This window comes from Lutra lutra, chromosome 6, assembly GCF_902655055.1.
Source record: "Lutra lutra chromosome 6, mLutLut1.2, whole genome shotgun sequence".
NCBI classification, from domain to species: domain Eukaryota; kingdom Metazoa; phylum Chordata; class Mammalia; order Carnivora; family Mustelidae; genus Lutra; species Lutra lutra.
In genome coordinates this window covers 39,457,500-39,476,697 of record NC_062283.1, presented here as the reverse complement: position 1 = coordinate 39,476,697, position 19,198 = coordinate 39,457,500, and the positions used below count along the sequence as shown (strand labels likewise).

The 19,198-nt window shown below is 36.3% G+C and overlaps 1 protein-coding gene across 4 annotated transcripts in view; it reads left to right on the top strand.

The window, feature by feature from the left end:
- SMAP1 (small ArfGAP 1) overlaps positions 1–19,198 on the top strand; it is a 177,475-nt gene that overhangs the window by 148,820 nt on the left and 9,457 nt on the right. For all 4 annotated transcript variants that reach the window (XM_047734427.1, XM_047734426.1, XM_047734428.1 and 1 more), the window contains 2 exons: positions 4,517–4,607; positions 18,595–18,722. In XM_047734427.1, coding sequence (XP_047590383.1) covers positions 4,517–4,607; positions 18,595–18,722 — 219 coding nt within the window. The remainder of the gene's footprint in view (positions 1–4,516; positions 4,608–18,594; positions 18,723–19,198) is intronic.

Below are 19,198 nucleotides of genomic sequence, written 5' to 3'. Positions count from 1 at the left end.
ATTTTGACACTGTCTTTCTAGTTCAGTGTCCAAGGCCTTCTGTAAACGTCCTCTTTAGTCTTGTCAGCTTTTAGAATATAGGCTTTGCCTCTCAATTTATTGGTAATGGCATTGGGCTTAAATGTACATTATCATGGAATAAAATGCAATACTGTGATATTTTTAGTTTGTGGGGTGTTTTTGTTTGTTTGTTTTCTAAATACTGAGTCTTGGGCACCTGGGTGGCTTAGTCAGTTGAGTGTCTGCCTTCGGCTCTAGTCATGATCCTGGAGTCCTGGAATCGAGTCCTCCTTTGGGCTCCTTGTTCATTGGGGGTGGGGGGTTTGCCTCTCTTCCTCCCTCTGCTGCTCCCCCTCCTTGTGCTCTCTCTCAAGTAAATGAATAAAATCTTTTAAAACTTTAAAATAAAAAAAATCAAGTCTTTCTTTATTTTAGAGGGCTGCATTAATTTAGACGGTTTTTTAGAGGTTTTTTCCAAACCCTCATAATGGCACTATATAAGGAAAGAGTTTTTTTTAACACCTCAAGGCTCTATTTCTTAGATATTATAATTCATCTAAGACTAGGAAAATAAATGCTTTATTTCTGTCATTCTACACAAAGATCTGTAAAAATAATTGTAAGTGTAAATGAATTAATTTTTAGTTATTAGAATGTCACAGAAATTGAATAGAAAATTAATATCTTTTATGGATATTTAAGTTCTGAAAGATTAAATAGTATTCTGGCTAGAATTTCAAGATTTCTTACCTATGTAGTTTGTTGCTTTAGTGTATCTGTCCTTGAATTTTCTCTTTAATGGATTTCAAAATAAAAGTAATGAGGTTAATTTCTTCAGTTTACTTTTACGAACAGAGTATCATCTCAATTCAATCTTTGTAGCTCTAACTAATGTATATAAGGTAGTACTTGGATTACTATGAATATATGAAAGAGTGGTCTCTAAAATTATCTCTCCCACACATCAGTGTGTTTGTGATACTACCTCACCTCAGCAAGATTTGAAGATGAAGAGATACAAAATAACTTTTAAAGTGATCAGCTCTTGCCTTTTTAATTTGTGAGACAACCTATAAAATGCCAACTCTAAGAGTAATTCATGTTTGAATTGTTGAAATCTATCTCGAATAGCCACTTGTTTTTGGAATAGTTTGTAAGGTTTATGCCATAGATGTTCTTCACTCATATAGGATAATCCACTGTAAGGAGCAAAGGAGCAGACTATATTCAGAGCAGTGTTTCTCAACCCGTGATGCTGGTAAGAAATACGGGTTATTTTATGATCCAGCCCGCATATGCTCACATGGGTGCACAAATATGCAAAACAATTCATGAATACTTACCTTTACTTTGTACAGTACATTGTTTTCTATTTCATTTTTTAATGCGAAAAAAAAAAATTCTAAGTGTTACCCCAAAATCAGATTTCAAAACTGAGTAGTAGGCCAGGTCTGCTGTTTGATAAACTATGTTTAGGATATGTCCCTTATTCTTACCTTTTAAGTTTTTCTTTACCTTGCACCACTGTACACATGTTCTAAATTATATAGTTTTCTATGGAGATGATTGATAAACACCTATTTAAACTATGATGCTGTTGCAATCTAAAGAAGAAAAGAAACTTTGGGAACCCATATAGATGTGTGGCATCTGGAAGGAAAGATACTTTCTGGACTGCAGTTGTTCTGAGCATGGGAGTCAGGATTACCAGAGGAGCTTTTATTTGTTTGATTTGGCTTTTTCTTTCCTTTGCAAACAATGGGTAATTTTATACTTAGAAATATTTTATTTTTTTTAAGATTTTTTAAAATTTATTTAACAGAGATTACAAGTAGGCAGAGAGGCAGGCAGAGAGAGAGGAAGGGAAGCAGGCTCCCCGCTGAGCAGAGATCCCAATGCAGGGTTCGATCCCAGGACCCTGAGATGATGACCTGAGCCGAAGGCAGAGGCTTTAAACCACTGAGCCACCCAGGCGCCCCTACTTAGAAAGAGTAAATGAAACAAGATGGAATTGGGAGGGAGACAAACCATAAGTGACTCTTAATCTCACAAAACAAACTGAGGGTTGATGGGGGGAGGGGGGTTGGGAGGGGGGTGGGATTATGGACACTGGGGAGGGTATGTGCTATGGTGAGTGCTGTGAAGTGTGTAAACCTGGTGATTCACAGACCTGTACCCCTGGGGATAAAAATATATGTTTGTGAAAAATAAAATTAATAAAAAAAAAGAAATATTTTAAAGGTAGTTCTAATTTAGTGGGAAAATAACTCATAAACCAGAATTTGAATTTTTAAAAAGAAGTCATTTTGTCCTGAGGAGATTTCAGATTATAATGCAGAAAGTAAATAGGAAGGAATTCCTTACAAGTTTATTTCATGCTTCTTTTGCAGGAAAGAAGTTTCCATAAAATATATCAAGAAAGATTTTTAAATTGAGGGACAGAAAATAAGCTTTAGTTACTCTTCCCTATTTAGCAATGGTATCTGAGCCTGAGTTAATTTGCAAAGTGAATGAGTTTGGTCAGATTATATAAGTTTATTTTCAACTTTAAGGCTTTCTGATTTTAAGTTAAATCTGGAATTGAATTTTTAAATGCCTACTAGGCATAAGACACTTACATCTCTTAACATTTAGAATGTTATAGACAAGGGTATGAGTTAAGATCAATGAAGACCTGTTTGAGGAAGTTGCTAGAATCCTGCTCAGTTGTTACTTGAAGTTTGTGTACCTTATGTCCACTGAATCTTCAATTCTCTTGGAGAGTTGAGTGCTTATGCACTCAATACAGACTGTCCAGGAAAAAGGAAGGAGGGAAGTTCTAGTGTTTTAAGTATTTAGTTGGAATTGACCCCATGGTTACTATAGATTGTGCTTTCTTTGAAATTATTTTGCTATAAACAAAGTAAGTCTTACCTCTGTTGGGGGTGAAAAATAAAAGAAAATGTGAAATGGATTATGCTAAACTTCTGTGAATTAGGTATTGTTATAGGCTGATAATTCTGTATTTGAGAAGGTTATTAAAGAATCGATATCCGTGATGATAGATCAATTAAATAATTAATAAATAATTTTGAGGGAGATAGTTGTGAGTAAAAAATTAAGAGTAAATAGTAAAAAGTTAAGAGTAAATACGTGTTCTTAGAAATTATGTGTTTGTATAGCTAACAGAAATGTACTACTATAACAACTAAGTTATGAACTTTTTAGGTAGTTGTAGAAGAAATGATCTTATAGTAATAGTTTGAGAAATGAATGTGAGTGAATGAATGTTTTATTTTCTTGGTGTAGGAGAAGTAGGCTGTGTATTTAATGGAATGCTATTCAGCTGTAAAGTAGAATGAAATATTACCATTTGTGATAACTTGGATGAGCCTGGAGGGCATTATGCCAAGAGTAATAAGTCAGATAAGTCAGAGAAAAGCAACTGCCATATGATCTTTCTTACTTCTTACTTACACATAGAGTAAAAAACAAATAAACAACCTCCAAACAAACAAAAACAAATTAAAAAAAAAAACAACTTTAGGGATACAGAGAACAGATGGGTGTTGCCAGAGGCAGGGGTGGGGGTGAAAGGTGGGCTAATGGGTGAAGGGGGATTAAAAGGTACAAACTTCCAGTTATAAAATGAGTAATTCCTAGGGGTGTAATGTAAAGCATAGTAACTATAGTTAATAATACTGTCTTGTATATTTAAAATTTGCTAAGACAAGCCTTAAAAGTTTTCACCATTAGAAGAAAAATTCCATTACTATGTGTGGTGATGTTAACTACATTTACTGTGTGGTGATGATTTTACAGTGTATACAAATACGGAATCATTATGCCGTGCATGTGAAGCTAATATAACGTTATATGCCAATTATATCTACATAAAAAAAGTGAAAAGAGAGGTAGGCTTTTGAGTTGATGATCCAGTGGATGTGCTTCTTTTCATCCTGTCCTACAGAACATTTCTCTTTAAGTGAGAAAAAGTTTAAAATGTATAACTGTGACTTGGGTTTCTGAGAACTAGAAGAACATTATATTTAAAAATGTAACTGATCACGTAGACTCAGGAGGAAAACCTGTCAGGTAACATTTCATCAACATTTTCTTGGTGCAGAGGTGGCTCCCAGGTCAGCAGTGGATGAGGGAAGTAATGGCATGCTCCTGAAGGTTCTAAGGCCTCCCCAGCCTCCAGTTAACAGAGCATGTTAACAGTAGCTAGCAAATAATATGAAATGGAGTTCTTTTAAAAAGTGTAATTTCATATAAAGGATTTAGATGATTAAAAACAATTGCATTAAGTGTGTATATTTACTGTTTTGGGATTCTGATATGTAAGGGTTGTCATTTCAAGTTCAGTGATCATGCTTGCTTGTTTTTTATAAAGTAATAAATTCTTTGGGCTTCATTACACTATGCTTCATACATTTCATTACACTCTATCAAAATATGTGTAATTAATTGGGGCTTAAAAGGCTTGTTCAATTTATTTAAGAAAAATTAATTAATCTGATTCTTTCCTTTAAAGCTGCAGAAGAAAGAAGATCAGCAATTGGAGCCCAAAAAAAGTACCAGCCCTAAAAAAGCTGCAGAACCCACTGTTGATCTTTTAGGACTAGGTAAGTAACAAAAAATAAAGTTATAAAATAATTGAAATCTTTACTTGAAATGAATATAATGGCTTTGTCATTAGTATGCCAAAAGATACCTGTTAACGGAATTTGAAAATGGTATGATTAGTGTGCTCAGTTCCCACAAAAAGGGAAGTCTTTAATAAGGGAGCTGGTATCTGCCAGCACTGTCTCCACTGAAATATAAGTAATGACTTCCTTAGGGAAAAGAAGAGATATCAAAGTAATCTTCAGAGGCTTAGTAGACTGACATTTCAACATTTAAAATTAAGATTAGATTTCTTTTTCTCTTCTCTCCCTCCTGCCCTCTTGCCCCACTTCTCTTTCTTTAGTTTTGTTGGGGGATTCCCTTAGCAAAATAATTATGGGGTAGCCTTATTGAAATTTGTGCTGGTTTAAAACAAAATTTAATTTTGGTTAACTGAAGCAATGCACGTTACACTTAGGTCTAGTGGCTAAATTCATTTCATTTATTTGGTGACAATAGAAGTGCTCATTTTAATTTAATGTATTTATTCTTATGGCTGACAGATACATGTTGTCTGCTTGGTAAATAAACAAGCTTCCATTCAAGGAATATTTATATGTGCTTATCTACAAATACTGTCAGCTCTTTTTATATCTTTCTTCTCTTCCTACAAAAATAGCTTTAAATAAATGGTTATTTTTTTAATAATATCTGAGCCTTTAGTAATTAATATAAATGGTTTTTTATTGTTGTTTGTTTTTAGTTTGGAGAAGGATTAACAGGAAAAAATGAAAGATACTTAAAGTTGAACTTCATATACTGCTTTTCTAAAAATCGATATTTGTTCTTATTAATTATATTGTTTTCTGTTTTAAGAATTATAGTTGACTGTTTTATTCATTTCTTAGGTAACTGGTAAATCATGGAAATATACCCTGTAGATAAAAATTTTCTGTGGTGGTGAAAATAAGTATATGTAACTGTATAAGTTAAAATAAATATATATATAACTGTAATTTTGAAAATAGGGCTTTAGTCCAGGGGCTCTGAAATAATTATGTTGAATTCTAGTTCATATAATTTCTTTATTTTCTTTTCTATAAATGACAGAAAAGAAAAAAAGACTTAATACCAAAATCTTACTAAAACTATATGAATGTTTATCTTCACTGTAGCATTTCCTTTCCAGTCTAAGTGTCTGGTTTATTGCTTTATAACTTAGAAGTATATAATATAAACTAGACCTCTTATCCTACAGATTCATTCACTGATTTAACAAATACTGATTAAGTGTCTACCATGTTTCCAGGTGCCATTGTAGGCACTAGGGAGATAGCTATGAAAGGAAACAGATATTGAAGTACCTGACCTTTTGGAGCTTTCATTCTATCTGGGGAAACAGTAAATAACACTTCAGGTATATTATGGGTCATATATGGTAGGTGCTATATGTCAAGTAAAGTTAAGTAGTTGTAATTTTAAGTTGGTTGGCCAAGGCATGGAAGGTACTCACTGAGTATTGCTGGAGCAAAGACCTGAGGAAGTTGTGGATATCTGGATGTGTGGGGCAGAACATTCTAACCAGAGAGAATAGCAAGTGCAAAGGCTCTGCAGTAGTGGCTTACTTGATGTGTGCAAGAACCAGCAAGGATGACTATGTAGCCAGAGCAGAATGATCTCTGGGAAGAGTTGTGACAGAGGAGGGGAGTGTACCAGGTGAGAAGAGAGGCAGGTAGATTGAATAGGACTGTGGCTTTTACTCTGAGTGTCCTGGAAATACAGTGGAGAGATTTGAGCAAAAATGTACATGAACTGACTTTCATTTTTAAAGAATTATTGTAGCTACTCTGTTAAGAATAAATTGTAGCAGGGCAAGGCTGGAAGCAGGGAGACCAAAAAGGAAACTGTTAGAATAATACAGGTAAGAGATGACAGTGGCTTAGAGTCCGTGGTGTCATTGGAGGTTAAAAGAAGTCATCAGGTTCTGGATATATTTTGAAGGTGGAACCAATAGAATTTGCTGACCAACTGAAATTATAGAATGTTTACCTTTGGGAATGAACCTGTAGAACAGGCAAATCTGCTGGTTCAGGACAAGAAAATTGCTCTAACAATGTCTTAACTAGCCAGTGGGATCTAGTAAACCAATGGGGTGGCTGGCCTTAAATACTCCACTCTTGCTGCCGAAATGTTGTGTAGTAATAACCACCAGAGCTCAGCAGCTTACATCAGTACACATCTCTTGTTCTTACTCTCCTCTGTGGTCAGCGGGGGCATCTCTGCTAGAACTTCTTATGTGTTTCCTACTTTCCAAATGATTGCTGGGGACTGCTTACCAAATGTTGCACTGTCGCATAGAAGTGTCTCCATTTTTCAAGATCCTATAAGTGTTTCCCTGTCCTCTGCCACCCACCATCAAAGCCAGTACCGCAGATTTTAGGATTTGGTGATGGCAGCACCTCTTTTCTGGTATCACTTTCTGTGATAGCTGCCCATGTTACACAGCTTTGAAGCAAACAACTCCAAAATCTCCTTGGCTTGTAGCAGTTAACATTTCTTTCTCTCACTCACAGTCTCTGGGTTTCCTGACACAGCTTCTTTTTGAAAGTGGGAGAGCTTTGGGGAACAGTGTATTTAGGGGAGAACCAAGGTTCATTTAGGATAGGAAAGTGAAGAGAATATTTGAAGAAGGTAAGGATATATAGGGGATTTTGCTGGTGACTACCAGTTTTAGATCATATACTGGGAGAGTTCCAAAGATGGCAGGGATGGGAGCTAATACTAGAAAGAGGGTTATTTTGCTGATGAAGTTTTAGCAGCAGGAATTGGGGGTTATCTTACCTAGAGTACGTACCACTCTTCACTCTTGCTGGTTTATCAACATCTTAAGTTGTTTTTAAAAATCTTTTCAGACTTTTTTTTTTTTAAAGGTCTACAAAGCATGACATTTAATGAGTTTCTGAAAGTCCAGGAGACCACAGAGAATCAGAGGTCCCTTCCAGCTCAAAATAAACAGTGACCCTAAAGCAGAATTGGTTATGGGTATCTACTTTGGGCAGCAGTTTGTTTGTTTTTCTGTTTCCCAAGGTAAGCGTACCACTGTCCCCTAAGTGGGCTCTGGTTTTCCCCTGTAAATTGAAACATGGAACAGTGTAGGAAGCGGGTGCCCTGAAGTATGATTTATGGTCATGCAAAGATGACACTATATCCCCATGTGACTGAGACTGGAACAGGCGTTAACTTAAAGTGTTTGCAGAAAATACAGAGGAAACCCTCACCATTAGTTTAGTTACACGACCACGGAGGGCCCGTGAATTCTAAAGTTTACTGTTTGTATTTGGGATCACTTTTTTTTTTTTAAGATTTTATTTATTTATTTGACAGATTACAAGAAGGCAGAAAGGCAGGCAGAGAGAGAGAAGGAAGCAGGCTCCCCGTGAAGCAGAGAGCCCGATGTGGGCTCAATCCCAGGACCCTGGGACCACGACCAGAGCCGAAGGCAGAGGCTTTAAACCACTGAGGAACCCAGGCGCCCCTGGGATCACTTTTAATCTCATAATAGGGTAACCATTAAGATAATTTTTTAGTAATTGGATCTTCCCTTTAAATGGACTTTGGTGAGTCCATGGTCTTTTTTTCAACTTACTGACTCAGGCTTAACCTATTTTCTTCAGCTCACCTTTCCTGATCCACTCCCCATCCCAAGGTCAAACATGAAACGCTCTCAATATGCTTTTTAGCAAGGATCCGCAAGATTTTTATGGAAAAGGCCAAATACTTTGGCTTTGCAAGGTACATGGTATCTGCAACTACTTAACTCTCCCATTGTAATAGCACATACATAAGCAATTGAGCATGGCTGTGTTCCCAAAATATTTTTAAAAAGGCAGTGGACTATAGTTTGCTGACCTCTGCCTTACATTCCCAATTTACCTGTAAGAACTGCTTCATATTTAGGTATTAATTAGAGTCTGAAGCCTGTAAATATATGATTTATACAGTGTTTTGCTAATACCGGAAGTGGGGGCAGATACTTGGTTATTATCTGTCCTCTAATCTTGGAAATAACCCAATGTCTGAGGGGTTCCTCTTCACTGAGGGCCAGACTGAAAATCCCTGAATCAGACTCCAGACTCAGATACATCTTGACTTGACTGTATACCTGCTGTTAGAAGAGAATTAAAGTTAGTTTCTAGGGCATGGTTAGGGGGTGGTCTTCATGGTCTCTACTTGTGTAGTTACTCTGGCACTGGGCATTATGCTGTTACATTAGTCTCCATTTTGTTGTTGTTGTTGATTGTTGCTTAGTTTTTACATGATAAAAACTGACAGCTTAGCAGTTGGTTAGGATAACCCTCCCAGACTAATACTTTCATTTAGTAGTGCTATTTGCTTTTTCTTTCCTTTTCTTTTTTCCTTTCTTTTCTTTTCCTTTCCTTTCCTTTCCTTTCCTTTCCTTTCCTTTCCTTTCCTTTCCTTTCCTTGTCTTGTCTTGTCTTGTCTTTTCTTTCTCTTTCTTTCTTTCTTTCTTTTTTTAAAATTTTTTTTAGTAGAAAACCCCATTTGAGAATTGCTTCAGGGCTGAGCAAATGCTTTAAGCATAAGGCTTGAGAGGAATCATAAATTACTCGTGTTAAACGTGACCTTACAGGTTTCAGTTCAATATGTCACCAAAGGTAGAAAGCCCTCCTGCAGGGTTTCTGTCTGTGGTTGTCCATTCACTGCAGGAACACCACAGCATAACCTAGCTTCTTGCCAGGAGGCTTGACCTGCAGTCCTGCCAGGCACAGAGAGGTGTTTGTGGCTGGGGTGGACTGCAGAAAGTGTATGAGAGGATTATATCCTCAGTGCCCTAAAAGGCATTATACAAAGAATGGATATGATGTTGGTAATGAAAATCTAGCTCAGGGTATATTCAAGTGCTTAAATAATCATTTTTATGCTTACTCACTTTAATTTAGGGAAATTTCTGCCTAAACATTTCTTAAGTTCTTAAGTTTCATTTTAAATTATTATAAATACTGAACTCTATAGAGGAAAGTAGGTAGAAAGTTTCCTTCAGTTTTTTCTTAATTCAAAAGCTCAAAGGAACATACAGCTTTAGGCAAGTTTTCAAGTTTTCTCATTGTTTGTGTTTCAGGAAATAAAAGCTTTAACTTAACATCATGGCCTAGTTCAAATGTGTTGACAATGCTAGTTAAATGTAGTTACCAGTATATAACCTACTTAATTTTCTAGTAACATACATTCCAGTTTTCTCTGATGAGAGAAATGAATACATTACCCTTTTTTTTCTTCAGTTTTTTTTTGTTTGTTTTTAAAAGATTTTTTGGACAGAAACAAACTAAGGGATAAAAACCCCAAAGAAAGCATTTACTTAACTTTTAAAGCAGAAAATTCCTACAGGGAAACTTCTGTTTTTCAAAGTTCATAAGTTGTAGATGGAAACAAGTTTGCGAATGAGTGGACTAAATGCTAGACATAGCAGCAGTGGCCCTCGAAAACCACTGGCGTCCTGTTGCATTGCCCAGATCAGCAGGATGTTTGTGTAGTTAGATACACACCCATTTTTCCAAGGAGAGGGGCAAAGAGAAGGAATACTGTAGCATAAGTGCCCTAAATAATTTTGTAGTCTGTTTTGTTTTTCCGATACAGTTTTAAACCTAGTGAAGACTTCCATTGCTTCTGCTCAGAAGAGTATGTTCAGTGAACTATTGTAAACTCTTAAAATACCCTATCAAAAAGGAGGAACTGGTTTTATTTCTGTATAAGCACAACTGTGGAGGAAAGACAATGCAGGTAGATGAATATATTGCTGTTAGAGAACTGGCAATAGGCAGATCCTTGCAAGTGGTCCTGAGTCCATGCTGAGGAGAAGTGGCACAAGGCACAAGGGTGACCTTGTGCCATAAGAAAACAGCACTGAATTTAGAGGCAATAACCTGTAGTTTATGTGGGCTCTAGTGATTTCATCTGGGGAATGGAAATAAGAACCCAGGATTGATGGCCAAATCTAAATGAATAAATAAATGTGAGGTATACAGCACAGTAACTTGCAAGCAAGGCTGTGCTGAGATTGTAGCCTGAATATTGGGTCAAAGGAGAGGAGTAGGAGATAGCTCAGGCCTTTGAAGGGATGTGCAGAAGAGGGAGTCAAATTATGCTGGATAACCTCCAGACTGTTGTCATACAGCATGGTCTTTGACTAATAGAGGATTTGTAGCTCCCTTAAAAGCACTGAGGAAATCTGGTGGCCTCAAATTGTGTCTGTCACCATGTTTTTAAACATTTAGAAAGAAATTTGTTTTATACAATTTGGTTTTATATTTATGTATCTCTTATCTTTTGAGGCTATAAAAATGGTACAGAAATATACAGACACATATTTGTTTATTTAAACAGTCAGTTCTACGACATTTACTCCTTAAAGCACTTCTCAGACAGCAGCTCTAAATCGATGTGTGTGGGTCTCCTGAAAGATGTACAACACTGCAGGGCTTGCTGCACAGCACTGTAGTCCCCACTCATAAAGGGGTCCCTTCCTCCAGAGCTGGCCTGAGTGTGGGGATGGGTAGCATGCATGGAGGGGCTCAAAAGAGAGAACAAATAGAATGAGAGGATTAAGGTCATCTTTTAAGGCCACTTCAGTCATTTTACTAAAGTAGCCTAAATATTATTACATTTTTAGTTTATTGACTAAAAAATAAAAACAAATAGCTCCATTTAACTCTCAGGCACCTATTTCTTTGTTTCTTTCTTTCTTTCTTTTTTAAAAGCATTTGAAAAGAATTTGAAGCTTGAAAATTTTAATATGCATCAAACGGACATTGAATCTACGAGGTAACACACATAGTTTATTTCATTCCATTAAGCAATTCATGTGTTTTAATACAAAGAAATTCCAAATAACACTTTTATTAGGGAAAGAGCTTTAGATGGTTTCTTGTGTAGAAAATAAAAAGGGTTCTTTGAGTAACATGAAAATGTATAAAGCTTTAAGAAGTTTTGCCATGAAGGAGAACATTACTACGTCTCATGGAAGCAGCCTTTTTTAATCAGTACGGTTTCCACTTAAACTTATTCCTTCTTAGGATGACGCCTCAGTAGTTACTGATGAAGAATTAGACTTGGCAGTGTTCGTTGTAGCAAGGATGTACTCATGCTTAGTCAAAAACGGTAATGAAAAACATAACATCCACTTACTTATCATATTCTTATCTGCCTTAAACTAGATTAGTAATACATAAAATCTCATGTTGCTCTTTGACATTTTTTATTATTTGTACAAATAGATTATGACCTGCTAATGCATCTGATACTCAAGTAAAGGAAGAATTCAATTAATATTTATTGAGTGCCAGCAGAGTTCATGGAACTCTAGTAAATACCAGAAAATGCAACTTTTGTCTGTGTGTAGTAATATGAGTTAGGGATGAGATTGCAGTCTGGAAACTGGAGGATAGAGAATTATTGCTAAGGGAAGAGTGGGATTATGTAAGAGAATTGGTTGAGAGAATTCAGTTTGAAATATGGAACAATGCTAAAATTCCCAACTTAAATTTTATCTTCCTCAAATCAAAGGTTAATTTTCTTGCTGCTGCTGGTCAGAGGAGGACCAAAGAAGTTTTTTGTTTGTTTGTTTGTTTGTTTTGTTTTGTCCTGTGGACATTTATTTCAAGTGAGATCTAATGTGTTTATTACTACTCATAACCAGCTACTCAGTAAACATGTCTCCTAGTGTCTTAGCACCTTTGTAAGGCATCTTATGACTTAAAACCCATCTGCATCTTATTGAGCAGCAGCTTTGTAGTACTACCTGTCAGGTGCTGTGATAGCATGCTTGGAACAGATCTGTAGGTGAGCAGAGCAAGATGTGCTTCTGGCTCACAAGGTGCTATGCTAGACATAGCAGCAGTGGTGCTATGCAGCAGTTGGTGGAAGAGACTTAACCTGTGTGTGACTAGTTGTGCATGGTGCTGTGGCAGCAGGGATCCACTGGTGTGTGGACAGAGAGACTCTGGAGGACATATTTCTGCTTTGGAGAGATAATTCCAGCCTCATTGTCATTGAACTGGAGAGAGGAAGCCCCAGGATGGGGCTTTGTGTCAAGCATCTAATTTAGAAGGTGGCTCTACTTTCTTCCTGGTAAGACAAGAGGGCATGGACAAGGGCTGTGGGCTATAAACATGGTGCCAGGGTACAGTAATGAGGCCTGTGGCATATTGGGGCTGCCTATCAATCTAAGTGTATTCAGATGCCATTAAAAACTAAAAATGACAGGCGCCTAGGTAGCTTAGTCGGTTAAGCGTCCGACTTTGATTTCGGCTCAGGTCGGGATATTGGGGTCATGGGATGGGGCCCCACACCTGGCTCCATGTTCAGTGCAGAGTCTGCTTGTCTTCTTCTGCTTCTTCCCCCCTGCCTCTCCCTCTCAAATAAATAAATAAATAAATAAATAAATATCTTCTTTTTAAAAAAACCCTATAAATGAAAATATTGAGGTACTTGGGAAGGCCACCACTTTGCAGCCCCTGGATTTGGGGTGGAAAAATCAGTAGGCCTGACTGACCAGATGTGGGTGATGAGTCTATAATGAAAGTGGTATTGGGTCTTCTGGATTTGGGAGTCATCAGTTGCCTTAGAAGAGAGCTCAGGTCAAGTACTGTGCCTGGGTGGGGTAGTAGTAAAGCCAACCCTACCCTCCATGTGGTTTTATTAGAGACATAGGGCAACTTCCACTTAACTGTTTTAACCCTAGATGGGAAAATGTTTCTGCCTGGGTGCTCCAGAAAAAGCTTCTCAAACTGGTTATGGCACTTGAGTTTTCTAGGTATACCACCAGACTTCTGTTGAAATCCTAGATTTAATGTGTAAAATTCTCTAAAGGTGATATGATTAAAGTCAGATACTTTATATAAGGCAATGATGAAACTACCTGGCATTTTTGGTTTTTTACCCATACTCTTCTGGATTATTGGTGTTAGGTAAGTTCTGGTATAGCCACAGTTAATAGAATCAGCAGTCTTATTCACCAGATTGAGGATTTCTAGAAGACAGAGACTGGCCTTCATGACTTTGTCATATTTGAAATGTTACCTTCTTTCTAGGCATCTATCAGTGTCATGATGCAAAGTAGGCCGGTAAATGCATGCTGGGCATGCCTTATGTTCATGTGAGATGTAGCACTGATTTTAACAACTTTTTTTTTTCTTTAGCTCAAAACATTTTAACATTTTCTTATAAATTTATGGTATGTGTGTAATTTAAAGCAGTCATCTACAAACTCAGTTTTCAGATAAAACACTGGTTTGAAACCTTAAGGTAACATTGAAAGAAAATAGTTACCCACAGACAGCTAACTCTAGGCTTGATCCCTTGCCTTTAAGATTGAAATTCCTTCTTCATTTTACTGCATTGTCCTAATTTCTTCAGTTTGCTCATTGCCTTTTCAAGGGGTCCTTTGTGCTTCATTATCGTTCTTTATGATATTGTCCCCAGCTAAATTTCTTGCATTTGCCTTAGGCTTTTCTTGTACTCTGGATCTCCCATTATTTTTATTGTCCACAAACTACTGTTTCTGCATACTGATGAAAGGGGGCTGCTCCCTCCTCCTGCTGCTGGCTGCTCCCACCACCATTCTGTAGCTGAGGAAGGAGCATAGCACTCACACCGAGGTGCATGTCTGTGGTGAATTCTGATTAGTTTGCACAGACATCCATTTCTCCGTTGCTTTTGTGGTCTCTGAGCTTTTATTCAGTCAGCAAAGACTGAGCTGTTAGTGGACCCTTGATCAAAAGGATTCATTGAACTCACTGTGGTATGTAAATACTCTGTTGACCGGGGCTGACTATACCCCACGCTTGCTTCTCTCAGCCCAGTTTGCTCATTGATGACCACATCCACCTGTGTCTTTCCCCAGAAATTGAGAAGATACTAGGCTTGGTAGGACAGTGGAATGGGGAGATGAAGAGGAACTGTGCATGCGGTGCTGAATGGTTTTTGAGCCTTTGGCATCACTGCTGCTCTTAGTGCAAATAATTATAAACTACTTAAAAGTTGGCTTTTAAATTTCAGAATTTTAAATGACGTCTTTATAATTAGGTATAGCTTTGATTACATGATTTCTGATAAAATGTGGTTTAAAGTAAAGAGCACTCACTAACCTAGGGGCCAGAAGACTCCATTCTCTAGTGCACATTTTGCTGTTTAACTAGGTAAGTGACATTGAAAAGTCTTTTAATCTTTTGGTGCCCTGGTTTCTGTAACTGGAGACAGTGGAAGGAGATGCCTTTCCTGTCTTTCCTAGAGACAAAAATGATAACCTGTAAATATTTAAAAATGTCCAGGAAATATGATGTTTATAATGATAATGACAGTCTTTAACTGTCTTTTTTAAATACTGAAAATCAAAAACACAACCTTCAAAATGAATTGAAACAATCCTTTATAAAGAAGGCTAAACAGCACGCCAGGGTAGGAAGTCATATTCACAAACATTAAAACCCATAGGGAAAAACCATTGAGAATTTGTATTTACTGATTATACAAGGCTAAGTTTTTGTTTAGGTTAAAGATTGTTTTTCAACAATTCTGTGAATGCTTAGCTTTTGTAGTATAAGAAAAATTGATGGGGGTAGAATCCGTCATTTTTAGGGGATTATATGAGGAGAAAACCAGGGTAAAGAAAAAGGAAACAGTTGTGTTGTAGATGTGAAAGCAGAGAAGAGTCACCATGTCTATCATGAGGCTGGATTGGAAATCTTGGTCAGACCTGGGAGAAAGTTTCTCATCCTGGGTTTTGGAATTAAAACAGTATCTTCCTTAATCACTTGGAAACAGTGGCAACCTTGCCATTAAGATCAGTATTCCTAAGGAAATGCTTCATCTACCTCATTCTAAAGGATTCCACAGTTCCTTGGACTTAATATGAGTTGACTTTCATGGCAGCCCACTGTGGTAGGTGGGGTTTATGTGGAATGCCTTTCTGAGATTTCAAAAAGTCAGATTTTAAATGCAAATATATTTTTAATGGAATGAGAAAATGAAGCTGTTTACATTACAGTGGTAGAACATGAAGTCATGTGAAGGAAGTGAGCTATGTAGGCTTTATGTTAAGGGCTGTGGATATTTACTGTTTCTGTAGTGGTGAGAGTCTGGAAACCCTAAATTACAGTAGTGAAGGACTGAATAAATAAGTTAGTTTAAGCCCATGCAATATAGAATGCTGTCTACCCTTACCCACACATATACAATTTTATCTAAAGAAAATGACTTTTATATGTACATTCTTAAGCATATTTTTAAGCATTTGTTTCCAAGGCTGTACTCTAACTCTATGACTGTGGACAAGTTTAATGGTTTTGTCATCTGCAAATGAGGATAATTAATAGTACCTCTCTCATAGCATCATTGTAAAGACTAAAGAAGTGCATGTATGTGTTTGTGTATTTGTATTTTTTAGACTGGCACGAAACAAGCACTATACTGAGTGTTGGCTGTTATTTTTATTACACACATATGAAGGGTGAAGGCTGTGAAGGATACATGAAGGGTCTGAAGGATAAGACTTCAAAAACAAAGTACTGCGTGTTGTTTTATAGTTTAGATAATGTACTCCTAGATAATGAATAGAATTTAGATTTGGAAGTATAAATAAATATTCTTAATGAAGTACAGTGTACTACTTAGAACAGACACAAGTTTCTGAAAGATATATAGTTTATAAATAAAGTATGGAAACTGATCATTCACTTAGAGTAGGTGAACCTCTTGGTTCTCACACAGTGTATCCTGGGCTCACTGGTGTCTTAAAAACTAGATTGACATGACCTGTGGTAAAAATCAATTAATGACATTTTCTCTATTCACCAAAAAAAAAAAAAAAAAAAAAGATAATATTTTCTCATTTGTAAGGTACTTTTTTTCATAAATTTGTCCTACTTATTAGTGTTGTCTATTACTTGAAGAAGCAAAGAATTTTAACTGTAAAACTAGAAATACATTTGTAAAAAACTAGAAATACAAGTTTATACTCAATTTGTCAGGTTTTTGCTTTTTTTTTTTTTTTTTTTTAAACCATTGTTCCTCTTCATCATAGTCTGTTTTACAGGGCTTGTGCTTTTTGGTGTGAATTTAAACTACCTATATAAAATATAGTTGTATTTTCTACTATTAAAATGCTTCCTTATTCATATGATAGAATTAAACATGTCTGTTTGACAAGGTTTCCCTGTCCCCAACTCTGCAGCGTATGGGCACTACTGGCTCACATGTCCTTGTTACTTGAGCTTCTTTACTGAGCTGTTACAGATACCACAAAGATGTTCCTTTAATTGTGTTTTTAATCTAGAATATCTTGTCATTCTAAAATAGTTTATTTCTGGTTCATATTTATGTGATGTATTACACACGATGTTAAGTGGAATGCGGAATGGACTGTAAAACATGAAATAGTTCTTTAAAGTGTTCTGACTTCAAAACAAATGTTGCCATTTGTGGTTAGAAATGAAAAAAAAATGCTTTCATGTGTCATATTTGAATTCTTTTGTGTTATAGTTGTGTCTTAGCTTAAAATTCTATATAAATTGGTAATAATCTGTACATTGTTTAGTTGCTTCACCTTTAAGAAGTGTCTGTAGTGCTTAATACAGATAGAAAATACATATGTAGGAAACAGACATTTTTTTGTGGTTATGATAATGTGACATCACTGAAAAATTAATCTTTTATGAATTTTACACTGTCTTTTCTAAGTTAAGGAGTAAAAAATACATAATTATGACCATTTATTCTTTGAAATTAATGATAACCTGTGATTCACTGAAGCTTAAACAGGGACATAAAATATACCAGTTTCTGTAGTTATATTTCACAAAAGAGAAGAAACCTGTGAGTTTCCATGGGTTGTGGCAGAAAGACCCAGTATATGGTAGACCTTCCATTAAATTTGCCAAATATTTGAAGCCTGCCGTGTGTAAGACATCCCGTTCAATGTTGAAGAAATTTTGAATGATGACTGATTTATCTTTAGGGAGTGTGTAGTATATCAAAGAGAGATCAAATGAGATTGTAAATTGTTAAATTAGAAGCTCAATTAGGATGTAAGTCCCAAGAGGTTAGAATTGGGGTACTCTGAACTATTATTTGGTTGTGGCCACAGTAAACTAGGTGAGGTGTCCCATTCCTTGGACTGTGCTCTCAAACTCTCTCTACTGCAGCCCACTCCCAAGTCTCACCGCTTACATTTTATAATCTGCACTAATGTAAAAAGGAGATAGAAAATTTTTTGAATGGAGAATAAGTAGGAAGCTGATACAGGATGTTGTCATTGTCAGACTTCCTTCCCTAGTACAGTTGAGTGGCATGGTACTGCTATTGCTGAAGGTGGCCATTCTCAAGTAAAAAAGGATTTATTTCAAAGTTTTATGGATATTTCCTATAGAATGAGTTTACATAGTGTATGTTTGTTTTCTTTCTATGCTGTTTTTTCCCTTTTTTGTAAATTGAAAATTAAACATTTAAGACATTTTAAATACTCAAAATTAATTCCAGTGTAGGTAAACAATGTGAAGTGATGTCCATAATACACACATGTAGCATGTGCACATTTATGGAGAGACATTATTTGTAAGAACATGGTATCAAATGCCAGTTTAGCCAGTTATCTCAAAAGTTAAATGAGTTAATGTATGTACTCAGAACAGTGCCTGGCACATAAGGAAGCACCAGGATACAGAATAACATGAAGTGTAATACCAGTTGTTAAAACGGGATATATTAAACTTGGATATATTATACCTAGAAACCAGTGAGTAAAGAATATTTTGGGGAGAATAAAACTGGAAATAGTTTCTTTGGGAAAGAGGAGAGAGTATGGGGTAGAAGGGGGACATATATTTGTTGCCGACTTTTGAACTTTTTTTTTAAACCATATATTTTTAAAATAATGCCATGTTTCTAGTAATTTAAGAGAATCTACTTTAGGATGAGAATCTGTATTCTTTTCAGATGGCCCTGCTGAGGCACCAGTGACCAATGGGAATGCAACCACAGTGCCATCCCTGAATGATGATCTAGACATCTTTGGACCAATGATTTCTAATCCCTTACCTGCAACTGTCGTACCCCCAGCTCAGGTATGTAGTAAGAATATGGTTTTACATGATTACTGCTTATTCCCTATTTGAAAAGTCTCAAGGCTAATAATGCATTATATGTTTATAAAAAATTTAAAAATTAATTTTAAAAAAAGTCTCAATTTCAATTTTGAAAGAATTGTCTCTGAGCAGTTTCTGATTTGAAAGCGTTGTTCTTTAGGCCAGGGGTTGGCAAATTAAGGCTGCAGCTCATTTTTGCAAATGAAGTTTTATTGAAACAGCCATTCCATTTGTTTATATATTGTCTGTGGCTGCTTTCACACTACAAAAGCGAGTTGAGTAGTTGCAACAGACACTTGACCCACAAGCCCTACTTGGTCACTGTTTAAAGTTTGCTGACTCTTGCTTTAGGCAAACAGTGATGTTTAGAGTGAACCAGTGGGAAAACTCAGACTATTTCAACCTTACCTGAGATTAACAAGGTCACTTCAGAGGTTTTAAACCATGGAGTTTAA